This window comes from Polypterus senegalus, chromosome 1 (genome assembly GCF_016835505.1).
Source record: "Polypterus senegalus isolate Bchr_013 chromosome 1, ASM1683550v1, whole genome shotgun sequence".
In the NCBI taxonomy this organism is placed as follows: Eukaryota; Metazoa; Chordata; class Cladistia; order Polypteriformes; family Polypteridae; genus Polypterus; species Polypterus senegalus.
In genome coordinates this window covers 243,234,949-243,257,699 of record NC_053154.1, presented here as the reverse complement: position 1 = coordinate 243,257,699, position 22,751 = coordinate 243,234,949, and the positions used below count along the sequence as shown (strand labels likewise).

General features: G+C 33.9%; 1 protein-coding gene across 7 annotated transcripts in view; it reads left to right on the top strand.

Annotated features, from left to right (window-relative positions):
* Window positions 1-22,751, top strand: part of cpeb3 (cytoplasmic polyadenylation element binding protein 3) — a 148,467-nt gene that overhangs the window by 106,408 nt on the left and 19,308 nt on the right. For all 7 annotated transcript variants that reach the window (XM_039770832.1, XM_039770841.1, XM_039770870.1 and 4 more), the window contains 3 exons: window positions 9,332-9,450; window positions 13,423-13,537; window positions 16,110-16,291. In XM_039770832.1, coding sequence (XP_039626766.1) covers window positions 9,332-9,450; window positions 13,423-13,537; window positions 16,110-16,291 — 416 coding nt within the window. The remainder of the gene's footprint in view (window positions 1-9,331; window positions 9,451-13,422; window positions 13,538-16,109; window positions 16,292-22,751) is intronic.

The following is a 22,751-nucleotide window of genomic DNA, read 5'->3' as shown; positions in this document are numbered from 1 at the left end:
AGCGAGCAGGGGGCAAAGCTCCCTAATGTTTTAAAATGTTTATTTAGGCAATGAGGCAATGCAAGCCTCCTATAATTACTGACCCAGCAGTATCTCTACTGAACTATAAGTAGAGTTTATTGGTATTTGGCAAAGGTGTCTAGTGTCTGTAAAATTGTGAAGAACCAAACCTGTTTATATTTTTTTATTTATATTTATTTCACATACTTTTATTTTTTCTTAGTTTCACATTTGAGAATTGTACGTGATATTGGAAAAATGATTTTATGAAAGAATATCTTTAAAATATTTTCCCTCCCTCTTTCTTTTCATTCTCTTTCTCAGAATGATGGCTGAAGGATCATACTGTCTTTAATATTTCATATGCCACATACATAGTGTATGCAATAGCCACTTTGTGGTTCAGCTGCTCCCGTATGGGGATGCGGATGTATAATTTAAACAGATTGTTATTTTCATGGGAATTGTTACATATGCATAATAGAACTAACTATTTTACATTACAGCAAGTAATTAATCATATTAAAAAATAGTAAAATGTAATAATTTGAAAGTAAATTGTTTCATGTTGCATCATATGATTTTGTTCTGTTTGGGTTTGAAATTAACATGCAAATACTTTTTAAATTTACACTTTTACAGTAAAACTTCAGTAAAAACATTTTTTTAATTAAATTTTCGGCAGTTTCGCATTGAATTTTGATTCTGTGTTTCGACTTACATCGTGACAACTTAACATATAACGTTTATCCTGCTATTCTAACTGGAAACTAAACATTTTAATACAAATGGCATATCAAGATCTCCTTTGGTGTCTAATGTTATTCACGGGAGGTGTACTACATTACCTTTCTTGGATACATCCTTCTTTCAACAGTAATTTGTGCAGTGGAGACCGTACAGTTTTAACGGTTGTAGATATTCTTCGGGATATTGTAAGTCGATGTTTTCATCGTCCGCAAGATCACCACCATCTGTTTCAGCATAGTCTATTGATATGCATTAAGCCAATGTGGCTTCTAACCGATCAAAAAATTTCACATTAATTAGTTTAACTTCGTTTCTTGGAGCTAGGATTGCCCATGTACTCATTTCTTCTGTTGATAACCCTTCGGGGTGAAATTCTTCAATAAGATTTGCACATAAGTCTTCTTTTATTGGGAACTTTAAGTGAGAAAAATGTAAACATTTCGTAACAGCTAAGAGAGCAGGAACTGTGTCTGTCAAAAGCATTCACATGAATGAGAGGTGAGAGGGCTGTGTGTGGTTGAATATGGTTGAGAGGAGGGCGCACTTGAAAAAATCTTATAGCCAAAATCTTCTCTCGTCGGGACTTGAAATTATCTCTTTGAAAAAGTCTGTTCTTTTGTAGTGGCTGTTTCTAAGGATTGATACTACATACATGTATTTCTGCTATTCCCTCAGTATAGTTAGGTGGGGCCCTTACAATGATTCTTCACTCCAAGTCCCTGCCTAGCTTTCATGGTCATCACATCCGACAGCACCCAACAGAATACTATATATATATATACTCATACTTTAATGAGGGATACCTTCTTGAGGCTTCTTATACAGTAAATAAATACTATTTCTGAACTCCACTACATTATTATAGGTTTGTGCCAAATATGGTAGGTAAATTAAAGTTTTTTTTTTCCACTTGTTAATCATTCATTGAGTTTTACAATCATAGAACCAGAATTTCCAGTCACCAATCTTATTAAGACTTCCTGTATATACTGCAAAAAATTATGCAAAAATTCAACAAAAAAGCGTTAAATGGGAGTTGTTTTGTTTTTATTTAGCAAAAAAATGTGCCAATGGGGCAGGCAAAATTTACTTGGCAAAATTTCTTAAAGTAAGCTAAATGATCATAAAATATATATATTTTTTGATATTTCAATAATTCTTACAGTAAGGAAAACAAGATATAATGTTTTTATAACTAGCTTAGATTGAAATTTTTGCAGTGATCTAGGTGAATTAATGAGTTGTCAGTGGCTGAATGTACTGTAAGTTTTAATGAAGTACAGTCTCACCTGTTTTATCTGCAAATGAAAGTTTACTACTTTCAGTCTCAGAAATAATTTTAACCTTAATACATCCTTGCTTAACTCAAAAATATTATTTTATGAAGAGTATAAATGTGATTATGCTGCAGAACAACACCAAAAACAGTGAGTTTATTTATCCCTGTTGTTAAAGATACTCAAGAGAATTTTACAATAACAAGAAGTTCAACTGAAGATAAAATAATAGGAAGTGGCTGAATATCATGAATATCATCTAAAAACTTTAATGAGGACTGTATATTAATGCAGCATAAAATGTGCATTTTTTAAAAATCAATATGCTTTACTAACTTGTAAAAAGTGCAACTGCTGAAGCAGGTAGTGTTGGAAACTGTAAATGGTATGATGCATGCTGATTAATTTAGTTTAAAACTGCATTTACAGTGTACATGAAAGTCATTAATAAATAAAGTTCAGTTTTGTTTTTATTTTAAATTGTGACAGTATTCTTGGTAGATTTGAATACATACCTTAAAACATCCTACAGCTCAATCACTTTATGAGCATGTCAGTCTCTCAACATAATTCAAGTCATGAAAGAGCTTTTTGACATTGTAAGTCTGAAATCATCTAAGGTTCAGTTTACCCCACAATGTCCAATACTTTTCCACGAGCATTTTTTGTAATGCCTAAAGGAGGCTTTTGCACAAAGCAGAACTGGTTTATGTCTTCACTGATGTGTGCTATTTGCAGCTGGAGTTTTGTCATCAGTCATCACTTGTACTGAAGCAGCATGTGTGGCCTGATGGTTCAGTGACGCTTTGGACATAAGTGTGTTAATGATGAGTATCAGTTCTCCAACTTGAAGATGTTAAAATGTTTATATTAAAAACACTTGGGTCAAAGCATTTCTCAAATGAACACTTTAAAAACTAAAACTAGTACAATTCACCAATTACCCTTTTTTCATTATGTATGACTCAAAATTTGTGAAAGAGTTAGAAGAAATAAACTAATTTATATTATTTTTATTATTGTAATTTATTTGTATTTATTTAGGAGATGATTTCATCAACAAGCACACCAAAAAGAGAAACAATACGACTTAGTAATGGTCTTAAGAACAATTACTTCAATTGATCAAAACACAGCAGTTTTAACAAAAACATAATACTCTAAACTAAAATAATTTAATGTACATCGTTGAGTTAAATGCTGAAACCAGTGGGTTTCTTTAATGATGATTAGCAGATTAACTATAGGTCAACTACAAGTACTCCTACTCTACTTTTTTTATTGTTGGAATTTTAAGGGGGCCTACATTTTGAGATTGCAATGTATGTCATAGTTTTGGTTTACAAATAAGCATTAATATGTCCAATAAGGTAAGGGTGACTAAACTATTTAACCCTTTATTTGTCAAAAGGAGGGATTTTAATATTAGCTGTAAACTTAAATTAAGTAATCTAAGAACTTCAACTGTTTTTCTTGTTAAGCATTTAGTTATGTTAAAAAATACTTAAATCATTCTCATGTCATTCTTAAAGGTTCTGTTGAAAAAACAAAACACCACCCAGTAGTGTACAGTATGTCTTGATGTCACACTCTATATTTAGTCTTCAGGCTGAGTACAAAAGCAGAAAGGAAAAAGTATAGTATAAAATATTTATAGTATAAAGTTATCAGTCTCTTTTTATCATTGTAGCCAATCTCAAAATTTGCACTGTAGTCATGTTTTTCAGTTCACACACACGTAAAAAGTCACATTATCTGCATAATAACCTCTCAAATACACACCAGAATAACAAACAAGAAAAAAAAAAAAAAAAAAAAGAAAGCTTCTGACGTGGCTAAAGATAGAGGGCAAACCTAGTCACAGTGTGTCGTTAAAAAAAATTATGAGTATAAAGCAGCCTCAGTAGAATGTTTACACAAATAAATAATTCACTGAATGAAAGTGCTTAATCATAGTATTGTCATACATAGGATGAGCAGCATTGTTCATAATGACACTAAGTTTTGTTTTCATACTTTCCTTTGCTACTCCTTCCAGTGGGTCAAGAGAGCCTCTGATTACTGATCCTACCCTTTTAATTAGCTTGCTGATTCAGTGGGCCTGTTTTGAAATTCTGTTACCAGCCCAGCACACCACAGTATAGAAAAATCCCATGAGCCATCACACAGTTGTAGAATACACAAAGGATGTCCACACCCACATTAAAGGAGTTCCGTCTTCTAAGAAAAAGAGTTTGCTCTTTCCTTTCTTATATAGTTCGACACAGACACTTAGCATTTTATTTAATGTGTATGTAATGAAGTATATAGCCCAGAGTAAAACACATTATCATCTTACACAATTTATCTAAAGAAAAGCAATAAAAAGTAAGAGTTAATAAACACATAAAATATAAAATGTTTATTGGCAAGTTAAGTTTAAGTGATAGAAAGGAACAATTTTCACAGTCGTACAGATCTTACCTATTTTATATATAGGCAAGGAAGACCAGTCTAACCTTTAAATATATAGAAGTGTGAGGAAAGTGTAAAACTATTATATTGACCAAGAACATAAGTAAGAAAAAAAGTTGTTTTTTATTGAAATACCCTAAATATTGTATAGTAAAAGTTTGATTGGCTTTGCCTTTTAAATCTAAAAGTAATTCATATTCTAAGCAAAAAAAAGTAAAGAAATATGCATACAGCTGTTGTATAAAGCAATGTTTCATATTTTTTAATACTTGGGTGAAATTGTTTCTCTTTTCATACAGTATTTAATGGAAAATGTGTTGTAACATAAGTTTTGAGTTGTCAACTGTGGGCATTGGATATAGAAGAATAATTAAGTATTTTAGATCTAGTATCAAGTTCATATATTCATTGATTTAATCATTTAAACTGCATGTTAAAATTAAAAGTATTTTTTAAATTTCACGTTTCTTCACTGCTATAAATTACAACTTCTGGTTCTCTCATTGGGAATCTATAGCTTTTTTTCTGCTTTCCATAATGTCAAGTTTTATTTGTGATTATGAATTAGTGCAGCAGTGGTACCTATTGCAGCTACAACATCACAGGACTGGAAAAATCAGAGTTCAAAGTTTAGCTCTGAAATGGCAGTGACCTTTGAAAAAGGAGCCGACATCTATCCAGTCATATGCTAATGATAATTTCAGGCACATTCCATGGCAACTGTTATGTTGGCCTAGGCCTCGCTTGTTACAAGCTCATGTGAAGACTTGCCAACATAGGTTTGGCACATTTCTAGAACTCGGACACATTAGAATATCTTGTCCCATTTTGATATTTTTGATTGTAGGGTTTCAGATTTACTTTTGCTCCAAGTGATCTTATCCAGGAAAACCACAAAAGAAAATATTTTAGATATCAGGTGTCTTTTACATTGTACAGCAGAATTACAATGCAATGCATATTCTATTTAAATTTGATTTCATGTCAGGTCATTTTTTTCTTCAAATATATAACCTTTTAAATGGATTTACTTTTGATAAATCTTGGTCTGCCATCTGTTTATTTGTTGGGATTTGTTTTTATGACTAACACAGTTTTAAATGAAATTTCTGTAGTAATTTGTTTAGCCAAGTGGCTTCACAGATGGAAGCTGCATGTTTACTACAGATCTTCAACTTTATGTTGCAATGCTCTTAGCAGAGTTAAAATAGGTATGTGTCCTTACTGAAGAAGTCATTAAAGTGTTTCCATTACTTTTGAATTGCTGATCACTTTATCTGTAACATTAGCCAAAAATAATAATTTCAATGTATTTACCCTTTTATAAGCTAGATTGTTTGTTTTTCATACAGGTCAAATTTTACAGACTTGTTCACTGCTCTAAATAATGTATAGTGTATGGGATAGAAGTGAGTAAGTGGGTAAACATCTATACTCAATTCTCCTTGTAAATCAAAGTGTTTTATATAATGTAAAGTTAGTAAATTAATGTATTTTCTGTTTCATACTCTCTTCCCAGTGAGAGATAATTTGTTGATCATTTCTATACCTGTCTCTTGTACTGATGAAAAATGTATTAAACAGAGCATTTTAGTATACTTCAGTGCTCAGTGATACCATCCTTCTATGATATCTGTTCAACAATTGTAGAACAGCTGTTTTTGCATCACTGTTTTCTGTTTCTGGTAATCCAGTATGATGTCCAGTAAATATAGTCTTAATCCACTCAACAAACAACTTTTTGTCTGCTCCTCCTTTTGATGCCTTTGCTTGCAGCTGTGTGTAGAAATGTTGTTGAATATTTACAGTTTTTAGTGAGCTGCATGAAATCTTGATTATGTATAATAGTATAGTCAAGTTCTTCAAATGTTAAAAAGGCATAGTGGTTTGATGTGTTTATAAAAAAAAAAAACAGCAGCTAAAATATGGCAAACTCAAAGCACTGTGACAACTCTAAACTGGCAACTTTTGTGAAGTGAGTGTGTCCTGTAATGAAAATTGTAACTCATTCTGGTGGGAAATGAATGGGCGAATGTAGCACTGCCATATATTATTCTGTTTGTATCAGGATTTGAAAAGCACTGAATAAATAAAGTTGGACCCTCCAACATGCATTATTATCTTTGGAATCTGATAGTGATTTCCTCATCTTACTCTGTAATTGTGCCCTGTCAGACTCAGCTGAAGTGTTTATATAGTCTAACTTTGCACCACTAGGAACAAGCGGGTCACTTCATTGCAATATTAAGTTCTAGAGAGGAAATCATTGTTGTGAGTATGCACCCTAATATCTCCTCATAGTATTTGCACTTTTAGAGATGGTTGATTCAGCACTTCAAAATGCATTACCAATTGTCTCAATCGGCATTTACCCACTGTGTCACCGTGTTCTTGTTGAAGAATGTGTTGTAAAGTATCAAATGGAATCTATCTGTACTACATTCTTTCATAATTTTAACTGCTTCAATCATGACCCCCCTTAATCTCCTTTTGCTTAAACTGGAAAGGTTAAACTCCTTCAATATCTCCTCATTGCTCATGCCTCTTAGTCCCAGAATCAGTCTAACCATTCTTCTCTGATCTTTTTGTAGTTCTGCAATGTTTTTATAACATGGAGTCCAAACCTGAACATACTATTCCAGGTGAAGCCTCACCAGTGTGCTACATAACCTAAGCATAACTGCCTTAGTTAGTACTCTACACATTGTGCCACGTACCCTAAACACCCCATTAGCTTTCTTGAACACTTCTGTGCACTGTCTGGATGTAAATAGTAATGAGCCCACTATGACTCCTAAGTTCTTCTCAGGCGTTCTTTCAGACCTCTACATTAATGTCAGATATGAATACAAAATGAAATGTTCAAAACTTCAGTAGTGTCTAGAAGGTGACATGGTGGTTAGGGTTCTGTTCTGGTGACAACACAAGCACCTATTCCTGAATATCATTAGTAAGCAAAGTCACCTACTGGATTGTGGATATTACAAAACAGCAATTACAGACAAAGATGGCAGTGACATTAGCAGTGGCTGAAGTCAAATAACTCACCTGAGTTGAAGGTGGTAAGGCTGTGAATAAAGTCTTTTTTTTTTTTTTTTTACAGTTCGTAAAAGGTTCTAGTGAACCATTGAGTGTTTCTTGAAGAGGACGAGGGGATGTTGGTAGAGAGGTTACTCTCAGCAAGGATAAGAAAATATCAGCCTTTTCTGTAAGGAATGTTATGGGATGAATTTTGTAAAACTTCTGAACTTGTCAGACATGCCCTCCACAGATTAAACAGTACACATAGCATGTTTATACTAGGAAAATTTTTGGACATGCTTAGTTTTGGAGGGGGGCTGGATTTTTTGTTTGGGGTTCAGGATATATGACATTGAATTGAAAATGATGAAGGCACTGTTTACTGTTGGGGTCCTGCTGCCTTAGTGTTTTGTGGAAGATTGGTAACAGTACTTTAGCAGAATTTTGGGTTATATTGCTCATCCCTGGTTTTTAAAAAGGGCAACCACAGGCTATCTTCCAAAATGATGGATGGTGACTTTGTACTTATTACATCACATTTCAGCAATAGGCCAAAAAAAATTTTTTTTCTCTTTTTCTCTGCTCTTAAAAGCCTTATTAATAGAATCATTCTAAATGCCGTGATGCATTTTTTTAAAGATGTTTTAAGGACTTTTTTTGGATAGTAATTTTAAAGATGCTTTTCTGATGAATTGTAACTTTGAAAGATAAACCTTTCGTTTAGTATGACACTTCATGCTGTACATTATTGCAAAAAATTATTACTATATATATATATATATATATATATATATATATATATTTTGTTGGTTCAAGTCAACACATACCTGTACTATGTTGCTCTTGGTAATTACATTCCAAAAGGAAAGTCATGGGCCACTTTTCAAATGGCTGACTTATAACGAAGCTTCCTTAGTATGACTTGTTCTCTCAGTACGTTAACAATGACATCTGTTTAAAATGATGCCCATAATTTTCAAAACGTTCATTGTTTTAAATGTCTGTATGAATATTCTGATATTTTAGAGTCTGAAATTATTATTGTCTTTCAATATCTGAAATGGTAAACTCTAGGTTAAGCCATAACACTTTACATCTATGTGAATTTGCTTAGTAATGGAGCCTGTCCTGCTATAATGAGTACAAGACAAGTTGAACACTAATCCAACATGTGACATATTCATATACATACTCACAGTAACTTATACTGGGCCAGTATAGAGTTACAAGTCAATCTAACTGCCATACTTTTTGTGATGGTGGAGGAAACAAGAATACCTGGAAAGAAACCCATATGGACACTGGGAGAACATACACAGTAACTAGGCCAAAAGATAAGCCCAGGTACCTGCAGCTGTCAGGCAATGGTAATACTCACTGCACCACAATGGATTTTATTCCTATGAATAACTCTGTCATTAAAGGAATGTTTAATGTATATTTCAGGTTCGTGTTGCTCTGCATTATGGCATTGTCGCATAGTTTAATCTCCTCCATTTTTTTCAATTTTCAGAGTTTTCCCCTAGCACCATCTTTGACTTAAATTTTAGTCTCACATTCTTGATTCCAACTGTGCAGAGATCCCGAGGGAACATTTTTTCTACAGCATGTTTCTGAAGACTCTTTATATGATTTTGCACTTGTTGGGAAGTTTACTTGTTTATTTTTTTAAGGAAATTTTATAAAAGTGCTTTAGATCATTTAAGATCTTTCTGCATGGAACATATAATAAATTTAGATTGGTAACTATATTTAAGGAGAGTGTTAAAGTTTTATTGTTAAATATTCTAAATGCTCAAAACTAATTATGTATTCATTCACTTCTTTAGGCTATGCATTTCTGTTATTTCAAGAAGAAAGCTCTGTGCAGGCTCTGATTGATGCCTGCATTGAGGAGGATGGAAAGCTGTACCTGTGTGTCTCCAGTCCTACTATCAAAGACAAACCAGTAAGCTCAGTCACTGTAGTAATTAACAACCCAAAACATCCACCTTCCTCATGGCGAGCAAAAATATCTGGTATCTTCCATTCTGTAACTGGAATACCCAGAAACAACATGATACTGATCATTTTACTTCGATGAGGGTTGGTTTGTCTTGAAGATCTCACCATTGCCTTCTAAGCTGTTGTTAATAAATTAAACTTTTTAACTAGCTTTTAAGTGCTAATCAAATACAGTATGATGGGGTGTATGTTACCATTACAAAAAGCTGTCCACTCCATCCTCTCCCTAAAAGTTTTATCTTGCTTGTAGTCATTACTGAAAAATCCAAGTATTTCTTTACTAGCAGTTTATGAAAATATAGCACCTATTAAAGAAAATCTAGAGATGTACTTTTTGAAAAAAGTTCAGATTGTATAGGTCTGTATGTTCTACTTGTTCATGCATATAAAGAAAAATGTGTTTTGCTTGAGAAGAATACAAATATAGAATGGGCCTAACAAAGGCAAAATTAAGCTGACATACTGCAACATGTAAATTTCTCTTTAAAATAACATAACATTGTCATATTTGTTTAATCCAATCCATGGTTGCACAATGAAGAGATTTTAAGGGCCGGTTTATACTTCATGCTCAGAAAGCATATGCGCATGCATCATTGGCTGCCATGCATTCCCAGTGTTCATTCGATGCATTCTCTGAGCACGTCCTCAGAAATTAACGTGATGTGTGTGTGAAATGCAGTACCAGCAAAAAATCGGGGGGCACAGTGTATTCAAGTTGGAACCTGACATCAGATTTTTGTTTGTGCATGCTTCAGTGTTTGATGAATGGTTCAATGTGGTGAAGCAAATCATCAAACTTAAATGCTGACATACAAATGCATTTGTGGTGTTTTTATACAACTATTTCTCGCATAGGCAATACACGCGTTGCATATTTCCCATCGTAATGACACAATATATTTTAATGGTCTCACATACCACTTTCTGTGCTTTTTTTTTTTTTTCTTTCCCCTGCAATAGCATCAGAATGTATGGAAGCATATTGGAGCCACAGAGAAAACAAACCTTATTTTTTAACTTTGTCTCTAATGTTATTTTGTCATTAATATAGAATGTCGTAAACATCTTCTTAAAACCGACCCAGTTGTTAATTGATTTGTGATTCTTGGGCTTTCTCCAGCGGTGATAGCAGTGTCAGGAACAATTACCAAACAGAATACATTAAGCTTATGATATTCCAGTTCTCTACACATTTAGAAAGCTTAGATTTATACTTGATATCACTTTCATGATGAAATCTGTTAAAGCATGTATGTTATATTTTACAGCTAAATTGTTAACTTCATTTAAATTATTAATACTGTTAATAATTACATATGTGGGGGTGCTGCTGCCTCACAGTAGGGAGTCAAGTCCCTGGTGTTCCCTGCCTGGAGTTTACATGTTTTCCTGGTGGGTTTCCACAGTGTGCTCCAATTTCCTTCAAAGGGCATGCAGGTTTGAGGATCTGGTGATGCTAAAATGACGCTAGTGCATGTGTATGCTTGTATTCACCTTGTGATGAACTGATGCCCTGTCCAGAGATTGTTTCTGCCTTGTACCATTATTTCCTTGCTGGAATGGCCGTGTCCCTGGATTAATGGATGTAGTCATTAACCATCCATCCTTTTCAGAGATATTGTAGCAAGGTGTCCTGGGAATTTAATGGATGTTTCAGGCAATTTACAACACATCGAAGCAGAACGTTGCTTTGTCACCGTGATGATATCGCGCAACTGCTACCTGGTAGAATCCTCCAGATTTACATAAAGTGTGCACGCAAGTATAAATGGTACACTGCTTGTGTAGCAGCAGCATCCGCCGGCGCACACATCACATGAAGTATAAACCTGGCCTTAGACGGCGTTTTAAAATATAACACAGACTGCTGTGGTGCAAGTGTTTTAAAGGCACTTTTCATCAGGTGGTTTTGTGAAGTAGAAACCAAACTTTCATACTGTATTTTACAGTTACATAAGACAAGAATACCTTTTATCAATTGTTTGACCCTACTTTGTTCATTACATTGTCGATGAAAGGTGGAGAATATACTAGCAGCTTTAGGTACTGGGAAGGGACACTAACCATTATAGGGCAATGACTGACACTTGGCCAATTTAGAATCAACAGTTTGCTTAACATGGTTGCATTTGAAATTTTAGAGGAAATCAACATGGTTGCAACGTCATGCATTTAGTGACAAGGTTAAGAATCACACCTAGGTCTTTGGAATTATGCTGTATGCTCATTACTACATGCATACACCAAAGGTGCTTGTGACCATGCATTAGCTCTTCGCTAACTTTGACTAGTATGTTACCTGGTTATTTGTTACTTATGAGCCTTGGCTTAGCTGTTTGATCACTGGAAAGGCATAAGGGTAGGACTTTGTAATTAAACGGACAGAAAAACAGGAACATTTATTAAACATTTAGACAGAGTTGTTTGTTATTAAGTTGTGTTGAAGTTTTAAGAGAAAGAAAAGGACCTGAAATATACTTGGAATGAGTTAATTTCATGTACATCTTAGAGAAGTTGACAATTGTTAAAAAAACGTAAAAGATTTCCGTATTTTTCACATGTATATGTTGTCACATTTTATCTAACAAACTGTTTCTAAAGCACTAGCTTCATCAAAGTATAATATTAATAGTGACAGTTATTAAGCCAATTTGTGGTCTGTGTAGCGTATTAACATGTATCGTATTAAGTAGTATCAGGAAAAGGCTTGACTCATTTTGCAAGAGAAATTAGAAAGAAGGGTTTTCATGAAAGATGCAACATGTTTAAACATTTAAGTCAAATGGTCTTTGTATGCAAAAAAGTGAATATTCATTGTTTCAACAGTGTTTGAGGTAAAGTTAAAAGATTTCAAAAAGCACACAGTGAATTTAAAATGAATTAAAGCTTAAAACATTTAAGCAGTCATTAAATTAAACAATAGTAAATAAATATTAAAATTTTGGTAAAACTTCAAAGTATTCAAAGTATAATGCCCCTGTAATTTATTATCCCAACGTATTTTAATTTAATTGAGTTTAAGGTTTGCTGTATACACAAATGAACTACAGCACTTCAATATCCAATGTATTGGCCTGCCTGATAAAAATTAAAGCAGTATATAAATGCATTACATAAAAATATATTAAACAAATCAAAACTGTCATGTCATTGACATATTAATGCTATAATAATTACTAAATTTTTAAAGGGATTTTTTTTTTTTTAACAATTGATCTTCAATTTAAAAAAAATGTGTGAAGTACTAAGCATTAATTTTAAACTGTTAGCTATTGTAAGGCCAACATTTTAAGTGAAATGAAACAGTAGAATCCTATTTTGTTGATAAAAATAATATTTTCCCACCCCAAATGTGCAGTTGGGGGGAAAAAAATCATTGTACAGCAAAATCTACTGGAACAGTTTTGCTCAAAATCCTTTATGTTTCTACTAATTTATAGTGCTACGTGTAAATTCAGAATGAGTCTTTTAGTTTTTAAGTCACAATTTCCATTGTCTTACATAACGAGATATCATTTTCAAAGTGGTCAAATATTGCTTGTGGATGCCTACAATATATACATCCATTGAAAACTCTAAGTTTACAATGGATTTCCTATTTGTAGAAAAAAAACATACTAAGCTTTTTTTAAATGAAGTGTGCTCTTTTCTTATGTCACAAATTCTATTACACTCAGTTTTACTTATATGTTAATAATTTATTTTAAGTAAGTAATGTTAAATTGTGTTGAATACTAATGTCAAAAGTTGTCAGCATGATTACCCCACACCATTTTCATTACAGAGGTAGTATATGGCAAATATGCATTTAATATCTAAATGTAGACTGGAAGGAACCTTCAAACTCAGGGTCAAACATTTATGGTTCTTTTCTTCCCCCCTCCCTTTACTCACAAAATTTTTTCTCTTATAGGTGCAAATCCGACCTTGGAATTTAAGTGACAGCGACTTTGTGATGGATGGCTCCCAGCCACTTGATCCCAGGAAGACCATATTTGTAGGAGGAGTTCCACGACCACTTAGAGCTGGTAACTGAAGTTTACCAAATGCAATAACATCTCTTCTATGTGCCTGCTATGAATTGTTTTCATTAGTACTTTCTGACTAAAGAAAAAAATATAAGCTTTGGATGAGGAAAAATCTATAACTTACCACAAAGCCTTATTATTGGTTCCATCCATTCATTTTTAATACCTGCTTCAACTTGCAATGATGCCTCAAAGCTCTAAGTTCTTGGAGTTGAAACTTTGTCTGGGCTTTGTCTGTATGGAGTTTGCATGTTTTCTGTATGTTTTATTCCCCCAGCTGAATACTAACGTTTTCCTTCCATATCCCAAAGATATGTCTGTTAGACTAATTGGAGTAGCTATGATATGAGTGAGTGTAGGTATGTGGATCAGTGTGTCCTACTGTGTGGACTAGCACCTGATCTAGGGTTGGTTCTGGTGTTGTTCTGCCAAAGGATTAAGCATGTTCAATATTTAATAAAATATCATTAAAAACTAACATTCTGAAAAAAGATATTAAAGTAGTGATTCATTTATGAATTATCTTTTTATACAATTGGTAAATTGGGATAGGGTTAGTTAATTAATAAGAACATTTATAAATAATGAACAATTAAAATGATAGAAAGTGTAATTCAAGTATAGGTTTATTGTCCTGTGTACATATGACAGTTAAATCCTTAGTTGCATGCCTCCTCATAAATTTGCCAGTAGTACAATATCAACAAAAAGTCCAACAGAAAAAAGCATATATGGACTGCAAAATATATAAACTCTCTCTCATATTTATATATATATACACACACACACACACAAACATGGACACTATTTGTTATGGCTGTGCTGGTACTGCACATTTAGCAGTGGTTATATATTAATCTATTTCTGAGGTTGCATAACAGAACTCAATTATTCAAAAGAATGTTTTCTTCATTATGTGTCAAGGATGCATTTATACTTTCAGCTAATAAGTAAGAATGAGTCATATCCCTGTTCAGTTCACTCTTTTGTACCAGGTTTTTAGAATGTGGAAGCATTACTCATTTTAAGTTTTTATTTGAACTGTTTTAGGTCTTCTGTATATGCATGTATTTGTGTATATCGGTGGTCCCCAACTCCAGTCCCAGAGGGCCACAGTGGCTGCAGATTTTTATAACCCTTTTCTTAATTAGTGACCTGTTTTAGCTGCTAATTAATTTCATTTGAATTCATTTTAAATGACTTGTTTTTTTTCCCTGAATTTCTTCATTGTTTCTCTAAATTTCTTCATTTCTTTCCTTAAATGGCACCCAAACAGAAATGAAATGTGAAGTGAGCGAGCCAACATTAATTAGGCACTGATTTCTTGTTGTTAACTAAACCTGTTCTTTAATTCCATGGCTTGCTGCTGCTCTCATTGTGCAATAGCATACATTTCTGAATCTGTTGACTTTCTCTTTTCTATGAGCACTGATAAAATGTTTTAGGGACCTGAGCAGATCAACATTCCTCAGACCTTCATCTTTACTTTCAGATATTGTAATGATGGACACAGTTTTCTTGTAATTTTTGACTCATTTTATATCTTATTATTGTTTGGCTGCTAATTAAGGGAAAAGAAATAAGTTGTCTGAGTCATCAAGTGCAAGTCAATTAAAATTAATTGAAAAGAAGTTAATTAGCAGCAAAAACAGTTCACTAATTAAGAAAATGGTTAGAATGAAAACCTGCAGCCACTCTGGCATCCAGGACTGGAGTTGGGGGCCACTGGTGTTATAGCTGTGTACTGTATGGCTGGGTGTCGTAAGTACATGTATGTGAGCAATGGCTGCTTAAATACAACATGGTACTCAATTTACATAATTAATCCAATTACTAAGTATTCTGTTGTATTGTTTTGTTCAATGTAAACATTACTGTATAAAGCTGCTTCACTTAAATTAATGTTCATATCCTGAAAGGGTATTAATTTACTTCTCAAATACCTTCAGTTAGAATCTTCCCAAGTCTGATATTTCTCTTCCGGTGCTGCAGAAGTACTTTTCCTCCACTTTTATAAGCTCTATGAATTTAACTCTGGCTGATAAAGTGGTTCTTGACCATGCATTTTCTGAGATACATATTATTTAAGTAAACCATAAAGTACTATTTATCTATATAAATTGCTTGTAGTAAAGCTTCAAAAGACCAATCCAAACTGACGAGTAAACCCACCCACCAAACTTCTCAACCCAGGATCATCATTTTCTTCTTTCGGCTGCTCCGATTAGGGGTTGCCACACCTTTTTCCATATCTTCCATATCTTTTCAATTTTCTCAACCCAGGATATATATCAAAAAATAAATCCCTTGGTTTTCAGTTAGGATCCTTGCCTCATAGAAAATAAAATTTGTAATAGTTATTTAGGAAAATGAATTTAATGGTACAAACACAATTCTTCTGCACTTATATACAGTAAAGGTTTTATACAATACTTGTTAAATTAGTTGTGACAGTGAAATTTGCAGTTCTTCTGAATGAAGTTATCATCATTTTATGAACTAGCAGTGCTGTACAGTAATACTGCTAGCCAGTGTTCTTGGGAAGTGCTCTGATTAGTCTTCTGTCTTGCAGTTGAACTAGCTATGATCATGGACCGGTTATATGGAGGGGTCTGCTATGCTGGCATTGATACTGATCCAGAGCTTAAGTACCCGAAGGGTGCTGGCCGGGTGGCTTTCTCCAATCAACAGAGTTACATTGCTGCTATCAGTGCACGTTTTGTCCAGCTGCAACACAATGACATTGACAAACGGGTAAGCGCAATGCTGCTGATGAACTTAAACGCATGAAGCAGGGCATTTTAGTGGAGGACTGTAGTGAGAATTATTTATTCTCCTTTCTGCTGCTTCCCAAAACCCACCTAACCCACCCCTACCCCCACCAACCCCACCCTAACCCACCCCAAATTCCATATGCTTGATATCATCTTAATTCGACCAGTACTGTATTTCAGAGATACTTTTTTTTTCCTCTAGTGCAAGAAATATACAGCATTAAATATTAATTTTTTGCATTCTCACACAATGAAAGCTGTAGTGAAATACAGTAATATTCAAAATCTGCATTTAAGTAAATATAAGAATGAGCTTATAGGAGTCAATTGTATCCAGATTCCCAAGTTGAAATTCAGCACTTGGTCATTGGTTGTATGTAGTCTATATGCTCTCCCCATGTCTGTATGAGTTTTCCTTCCACATTCTCAAAGATGTGCTGGTTTGTTGAGTACCAATTTCAAACTGTCCCGGTTGTGAGTATGTGAGCGTGTGGGCTATCTGAAGGAATGGGCATCTGCCAGTGACTATAAACTAGATTAAGTTGGCTTCACAATATTCCTTTATCTGTGTATATTATTTTTTAATCTCTGCAATATCTCTTTCTATTTAAGTGGGTCTATTGGCATGGTCCATGTTTTTCTGATAAACATTTCATTAATGCAAAGTTGATTATCTAACAATATTACTAGACCTTTAAATGCAAAACGTGCTGCAGGAATAACTTATTATTACTCATTAAAATGAAATGACAGACTATTAAAATTATGTAAATACATTTTAAAATGAGCTATTCGTTCTCCACTAATTCGATTTTTTCATGTCTATGCTTGTCAAATGATGCTGTGTCAGCAGGTGGTGTTTAACTTTCAATAGTGTACAGAAAATCTGTCAAAGGATTTATTTATTTTTGGTACTTTGTATTTAATGTAACTATGTCACTCTTTTAAATTTGTTCTGTTCCACTCCTCTGGACAATTACTTCAGTGTCAAATGTAATTTTTTTGTGGGTTTAATAAATTCACTAATTCTTTACGTGAATTGGAAGAATTTTACAAACCCATTTATGTCTATGGCCTCATGTTTCTTGATATTTTAGCATGCAAATAAATATAAACTTGCATCATATAAATTGAAAAGGACTACAGTACCATTTGTTATGCAGAGTATGCAGCAAAGATGATACTGTATCCCTGATTTTGAATGAAAAGAAAGTAGCCTCATGTAAATGACTTCTTAAAGGTGTCGAGAAGTTCATTCTTACTAAATTACATATAACTACAGGAAATATTCCTTGCCCATGAAACAAGACTAGTATATTAATGCAGGTGCAAAGTGAATATAGTTTTGTTGTTGTTGCTTTGTTTTTGGTTTTATGAGATACCCAGTTAGCATTGTATCATCTGGCCTATTGAAAGCCCCAGTACTTCATGTTGAGTTGTACTTATTTGAAAAACTAAAAAACCTTTAGATAATTGCACAAAAATAGAAGTCATACGTGTAAAATTTGTCCTGGAGGGCCACATTATTTAAACCACTTTCAGGCCAATTAAAACTGTGAGACTGCTATCAGACTAATGAGTTAAGATTAGAAAAATGCTATCAATATATACTGTAAAAAGGGAAAGAAAGCAGTGGTGCCTGTTACAGGACTGGTTGTAGAGATAGAGTGAAAGAAGCTTGCTGTTTTAGTTTATATTTATTTGCCTTATGTTGTCTATAACTTTGTGAATTTGGTTTATGTGTGCATTATTTAGAATCCAACACATTTTAATATAATTTACTAGTCTTTGTTTCAAAATATTTGAAATAAATAATCCATTGCAATGTGTTCCTTTCAACAGTTGGGCAGTAATACATCAAACCCATATGCATACTTGTGCTTCACATGTAAATTTCTCTTTTACTAGTGTTAGATCTGGTGTTAATCATCTGTCAAATAGAAAATAACTTTTGCTTTGACACTGTCCCTTGAAGCCACTTTTCTTTCTTTCTTTCTTTTTTTTTTTGAATGAATGAAATTTTATTTTTCAGCATCTTGATTGTATAATCAGTGTAACAGGCAAACATTTCTACACTTGGGGTGGTGCCTTCAATAAAATTCAGTTTTTCTGAAATCGTGAAACAATTTAATTGTGCATTGATAGAATTTACTCAACTTTTTGACTAGCCAGTTTATTAGGCAGTCCCATCTAACAACATGTTCTTCCCCCCATTTGGCTTCTGAACAGACTAAATTTATCAGGGTGTACAGTAGAAGGTAACTAAAGTAGCATACAAAGGCACTACATACCGTTTTGATTCCAGTTGTCCCATAGTTGTTGCAGACTGATGGTTGGTGCATATCTACTTTAAATAATCTGTTCAATGTCATTTAGTTGAGACCATGACATTAAACTGAATTCATAGCCCTTTATATGAAAATGAGCATTTTCCAACTGAAATGTTTATTTGCTACTAAAAAGGAAAGCACCAGATTGATAATAATGTTCATATGTCCAGTTGTATTAAAATTTTGCTCTGCTTAGATCAATGGATGTTTTGTGTGCCGCAAACCTATACACCACATGATTACATAGTCACTTCAAACTTGCATTGCTGACACCTGGCAGGATGGATTCATTACATTTTTACTATGTTTTACATCAGTGTGGATTACAAGAAACTGAAATTCGTCAGTCCAGAAGAGATTTATTTCTTGCAAGTTTTTAAATAGAACATAACTCAGTTGGGTTGTGAGCTGCTATAACCTATCTGTAATAGATTGTTGCATGCTGTGTATTATGATGTGCCTCTTTTTGTACCACCATTTTACACGTCTGTCAATCTGACTACAGGCTGTCTGTTAATCTGTTTTACTTTTTTTTTTCTTCAATAATATGATTACTACTGGCTGGGGATATTTTGGGTGGTGATCAATTCCCAATATATCCATTATGTCATTGTGTTTGAAGACTTCATCAAGGTAGCTGTTCCTCATAAAATAATTACTTGTTGATGCCTTCTACCATGGCACATTCAAAGTCACTCATTAGTATTACTTTGAATACCATTATCTATGTTTACTATGGTGTCCTTTACTGTACCAGAAAAGGAAACAAGTCTGTTTATAATTAATTTGAAGAAACAATTGAGAAGAAATGGCCCTGTATTTTCCTTTAATTGCACTAGAAGAGTGTTTAAGAAGCTGTAGAAATTGTTTCTCATCTGCAAAAAAGCGGCCTAATAGCCTACACTTCTACTGAATTCAAAAACATGCAAAACCGAAGGCCTTACTGTCATAAAAGATTACTGACATAAAAGAATGACTTGGTAAAGAGGAAAACTATAAAAAAAATGGGTTTCAAACCCATCACCTACAATACATGTAATATATGGACAGCTGTCCAACTTGGTGGGATCTTGGATTATATATGTGATAAATCTGTGAAAATAGCAAAGGTTAGTGTTCTTGAAAAGCAGCTGCTAACCAATCTACAGAAGGCTGAAGACCCAGGCAAACAGTTTATCATATTCCTGTCCAAATTAAAGAGAACAGCAACAAGAAACAGACCATATCATATAAAATTTGCAGTCATGCAATCAAAAGAGGAATAAGATACCACAGCTGTACTTTGCTTCAAAACCATGAAAAACGCTGTATTCAACTCAAGTTAAAGTAAATGAGTGGCAGAAAAGGGACATACTCGTTCCAGAGATCAGAAGTCAATTAACCGTGTGCTGCTTACCTGGAGTGAGAGTTTCCCACATAACCCAAACAATGGACCAGCTACCGATGAGGGAAATTTAAGATCTCTAGTTACAGCTCATGCTGAAACAAATCATATTGCTAAGTCTGCTACATATTCCTTGCAGGCTCAAAGTAAGTGCATTCTTAAAAACAATAAAACAAAACAATAAAACAAAAATCATCCAAAATGAATAAATAAGGGCATTACTAATACAAGTAAAACTGAAAAGATCACTGTATTAAAAAAAAAACAAAGCAAAAAATAGCGAAATAATTCTGACCTAAAAATACTGAACACTACAACAAGAAACAAAAAAAAAACATTTAAAAGGTCAAAAGAGAGAGCAAAGAAAATTGCTAATGAAGCACTAACAAACGGCAAGAAATATTTTGAGTACTACACCAGTAGAAAGACAATAAAATTTAAGAAATTTCATGGACACAAAAGGTGAAATCATTGAAAATGAGAAGAACATATGAAATGAACTGAACAAGCATTTCACCAAAGTGTTTGTAAAGGAAGAAATAAATGGAATGTTCCATGCAGAAGGGAAAACAAGCTCAGAGTTCATAGATTTTTAATTAGGATCTGGTAGGATTTTACCAATTGTAGTGAAAGAAGTGAAAGATGTCCTTTATAAACCATTACTAGGCATATATGAACATTCCATTTGAGAAAGGAGCAGTACCTGAGGATTAGAAAGTTGCAAATGTGACTCTAGCCTTTAAGAAGGGAGACCAAATGGATCCTGGTAATTACATATCAATAAGTCTTACTTTTGCACTATACAAGATTATAGAAATTATAATAAGAAATACCGGTAAATTAGAAAAGTACCTATAGAAATGATATACTAAATAACAGCCAACATGGGTTTATGAAAGGAACATCTTGCCAAACTAGTCAGATTTTTTTTAACTGGCAACTGCAATATCTAACAAAAGCAAAGCATACAACATAATTTACATAGACTTTCAAAATAACTTTTGATGTACTCATACACCAAAGATTAATTCTAAAGCTGGAACCTGTAAGCATCAATCTACAAAACCTGACCTCAAGTTTAACTGGCAGGAGGCAGAGTACTTTTAAGAGGAAAAGTGCTCTTTGTGACTTATGGACATCAGTGCAGTCCATTAGAGGTCTGTTCTGAACCAATATTTTTTTCTGATTTATATTAATGACATAGATTTTGGTACAGTTAGTAAATATGTGTACTTCGCAGATGATACTAAAATTGGAGGAATGACGGACACCATGGAGCCAGCAAAACAATTCTCAAAGACTCGGATAATATGCAAAAATGGGCAAACACTTAGAAAATGCAGTTTAATATAGACCAGTTTAAAGTACTACACATAGACAAAAGAAATGTCAATTATGAATCCAAGCTCTGAGCCAGTGTCCTAAAGGAAGCAACTCTGAAAAGGATTTAGGGGGTTATGCTGACATGATTTCATCATCTACACAGAAGCTATTAAAAAGGCAAGGACAGTGTTAGGTTATTTCATTATACTGTATCTCTTGTGTATAAATGAAGGGACATTGCGCTCCGACTATATAATGGGACCACTTCTGGAATACTGTGTGCAGTTGTGGTCACCACATTATAAGAAAGGCATTTCAGCATTTGAAGCTGCACAAAGCAGTGAAATCAAGTACCTCCCAGAAATGTCCTAGTCCAAAAGACTTGGAGAGTTAAATCTGTGTAGTCTCGAGGAGAGGAGGCTGCATGGGGGACCTAATTCAGATCTTCAAAATCCCCAAGGCATTGATAAAGTAGATCCAGCAGAATTCTTTTAGCTTAACGGTGAATCGCATACTTGAGAACACCAATGGAAATAAATGTGTTTAGTATTGAAGCCAGGAAGCATTTCACTACTGAAAGAGTTGTGGGATTCTGGAAAAAACTAGCCAAACATGTAGTTGAAGCAGGAACCTTGACAAATTTTAAGAAGCATCTGGATGAGATATTGGGACAACTTTTCTATTGGCTAAAAAAACAAGCTTGATGGACTGAATGGTTTTCTCTAATTTAATTTCTTATGTTCTTACATTGATGGAAGCAGCAGACAACTCAAAGCAAAGATCACCCATGGACATAATATTTCATTATCACATATTCTCACTTGGCTAGTAAGAGTGGCTAATGAAACAAAATGCTGATTTGGAGCTGTAGTTAGTCATTCACTGGCCTTAAGAATGGAGTTTTCCTTGTTAGAATGAGATCACAGTTGAATGCAATAATCTCTGATTCCAGCAGAGCAGGCTGTCAACAGAGAATAAATGAGCATATTCAGTATGTTTTAATGCTTTTTTCAAATTGGGACCCCAGTACCCAATAACTCCATTATAAAACGCAAGAACAGGGTAGTTTTTTGAATTTATAATATATGCTTCACTTTCAAACTCAAAATAAATAAATATGTATCATAATTTTGAAGTAATAATTTTGGCTTGATAAAAATCAAACTTTATCATCCATCCATCCATTTTCTAACCCGCTTAATCCGAATACAGGTTCACGGGGGTCTGCTGGAGTCAATCCCAGCCAACACAGGGCACAAGGCAGGAACCAATCCCGGGCAGGGTGCCAACCCACCACAGGACACACACAAACACACCCACACACCAAGCACACACTAGGGCCAATTTTAAATCGCCAATCCACCTAACCTGCATGTCTTTGGATTGTGGGAGGAAACCGGAGC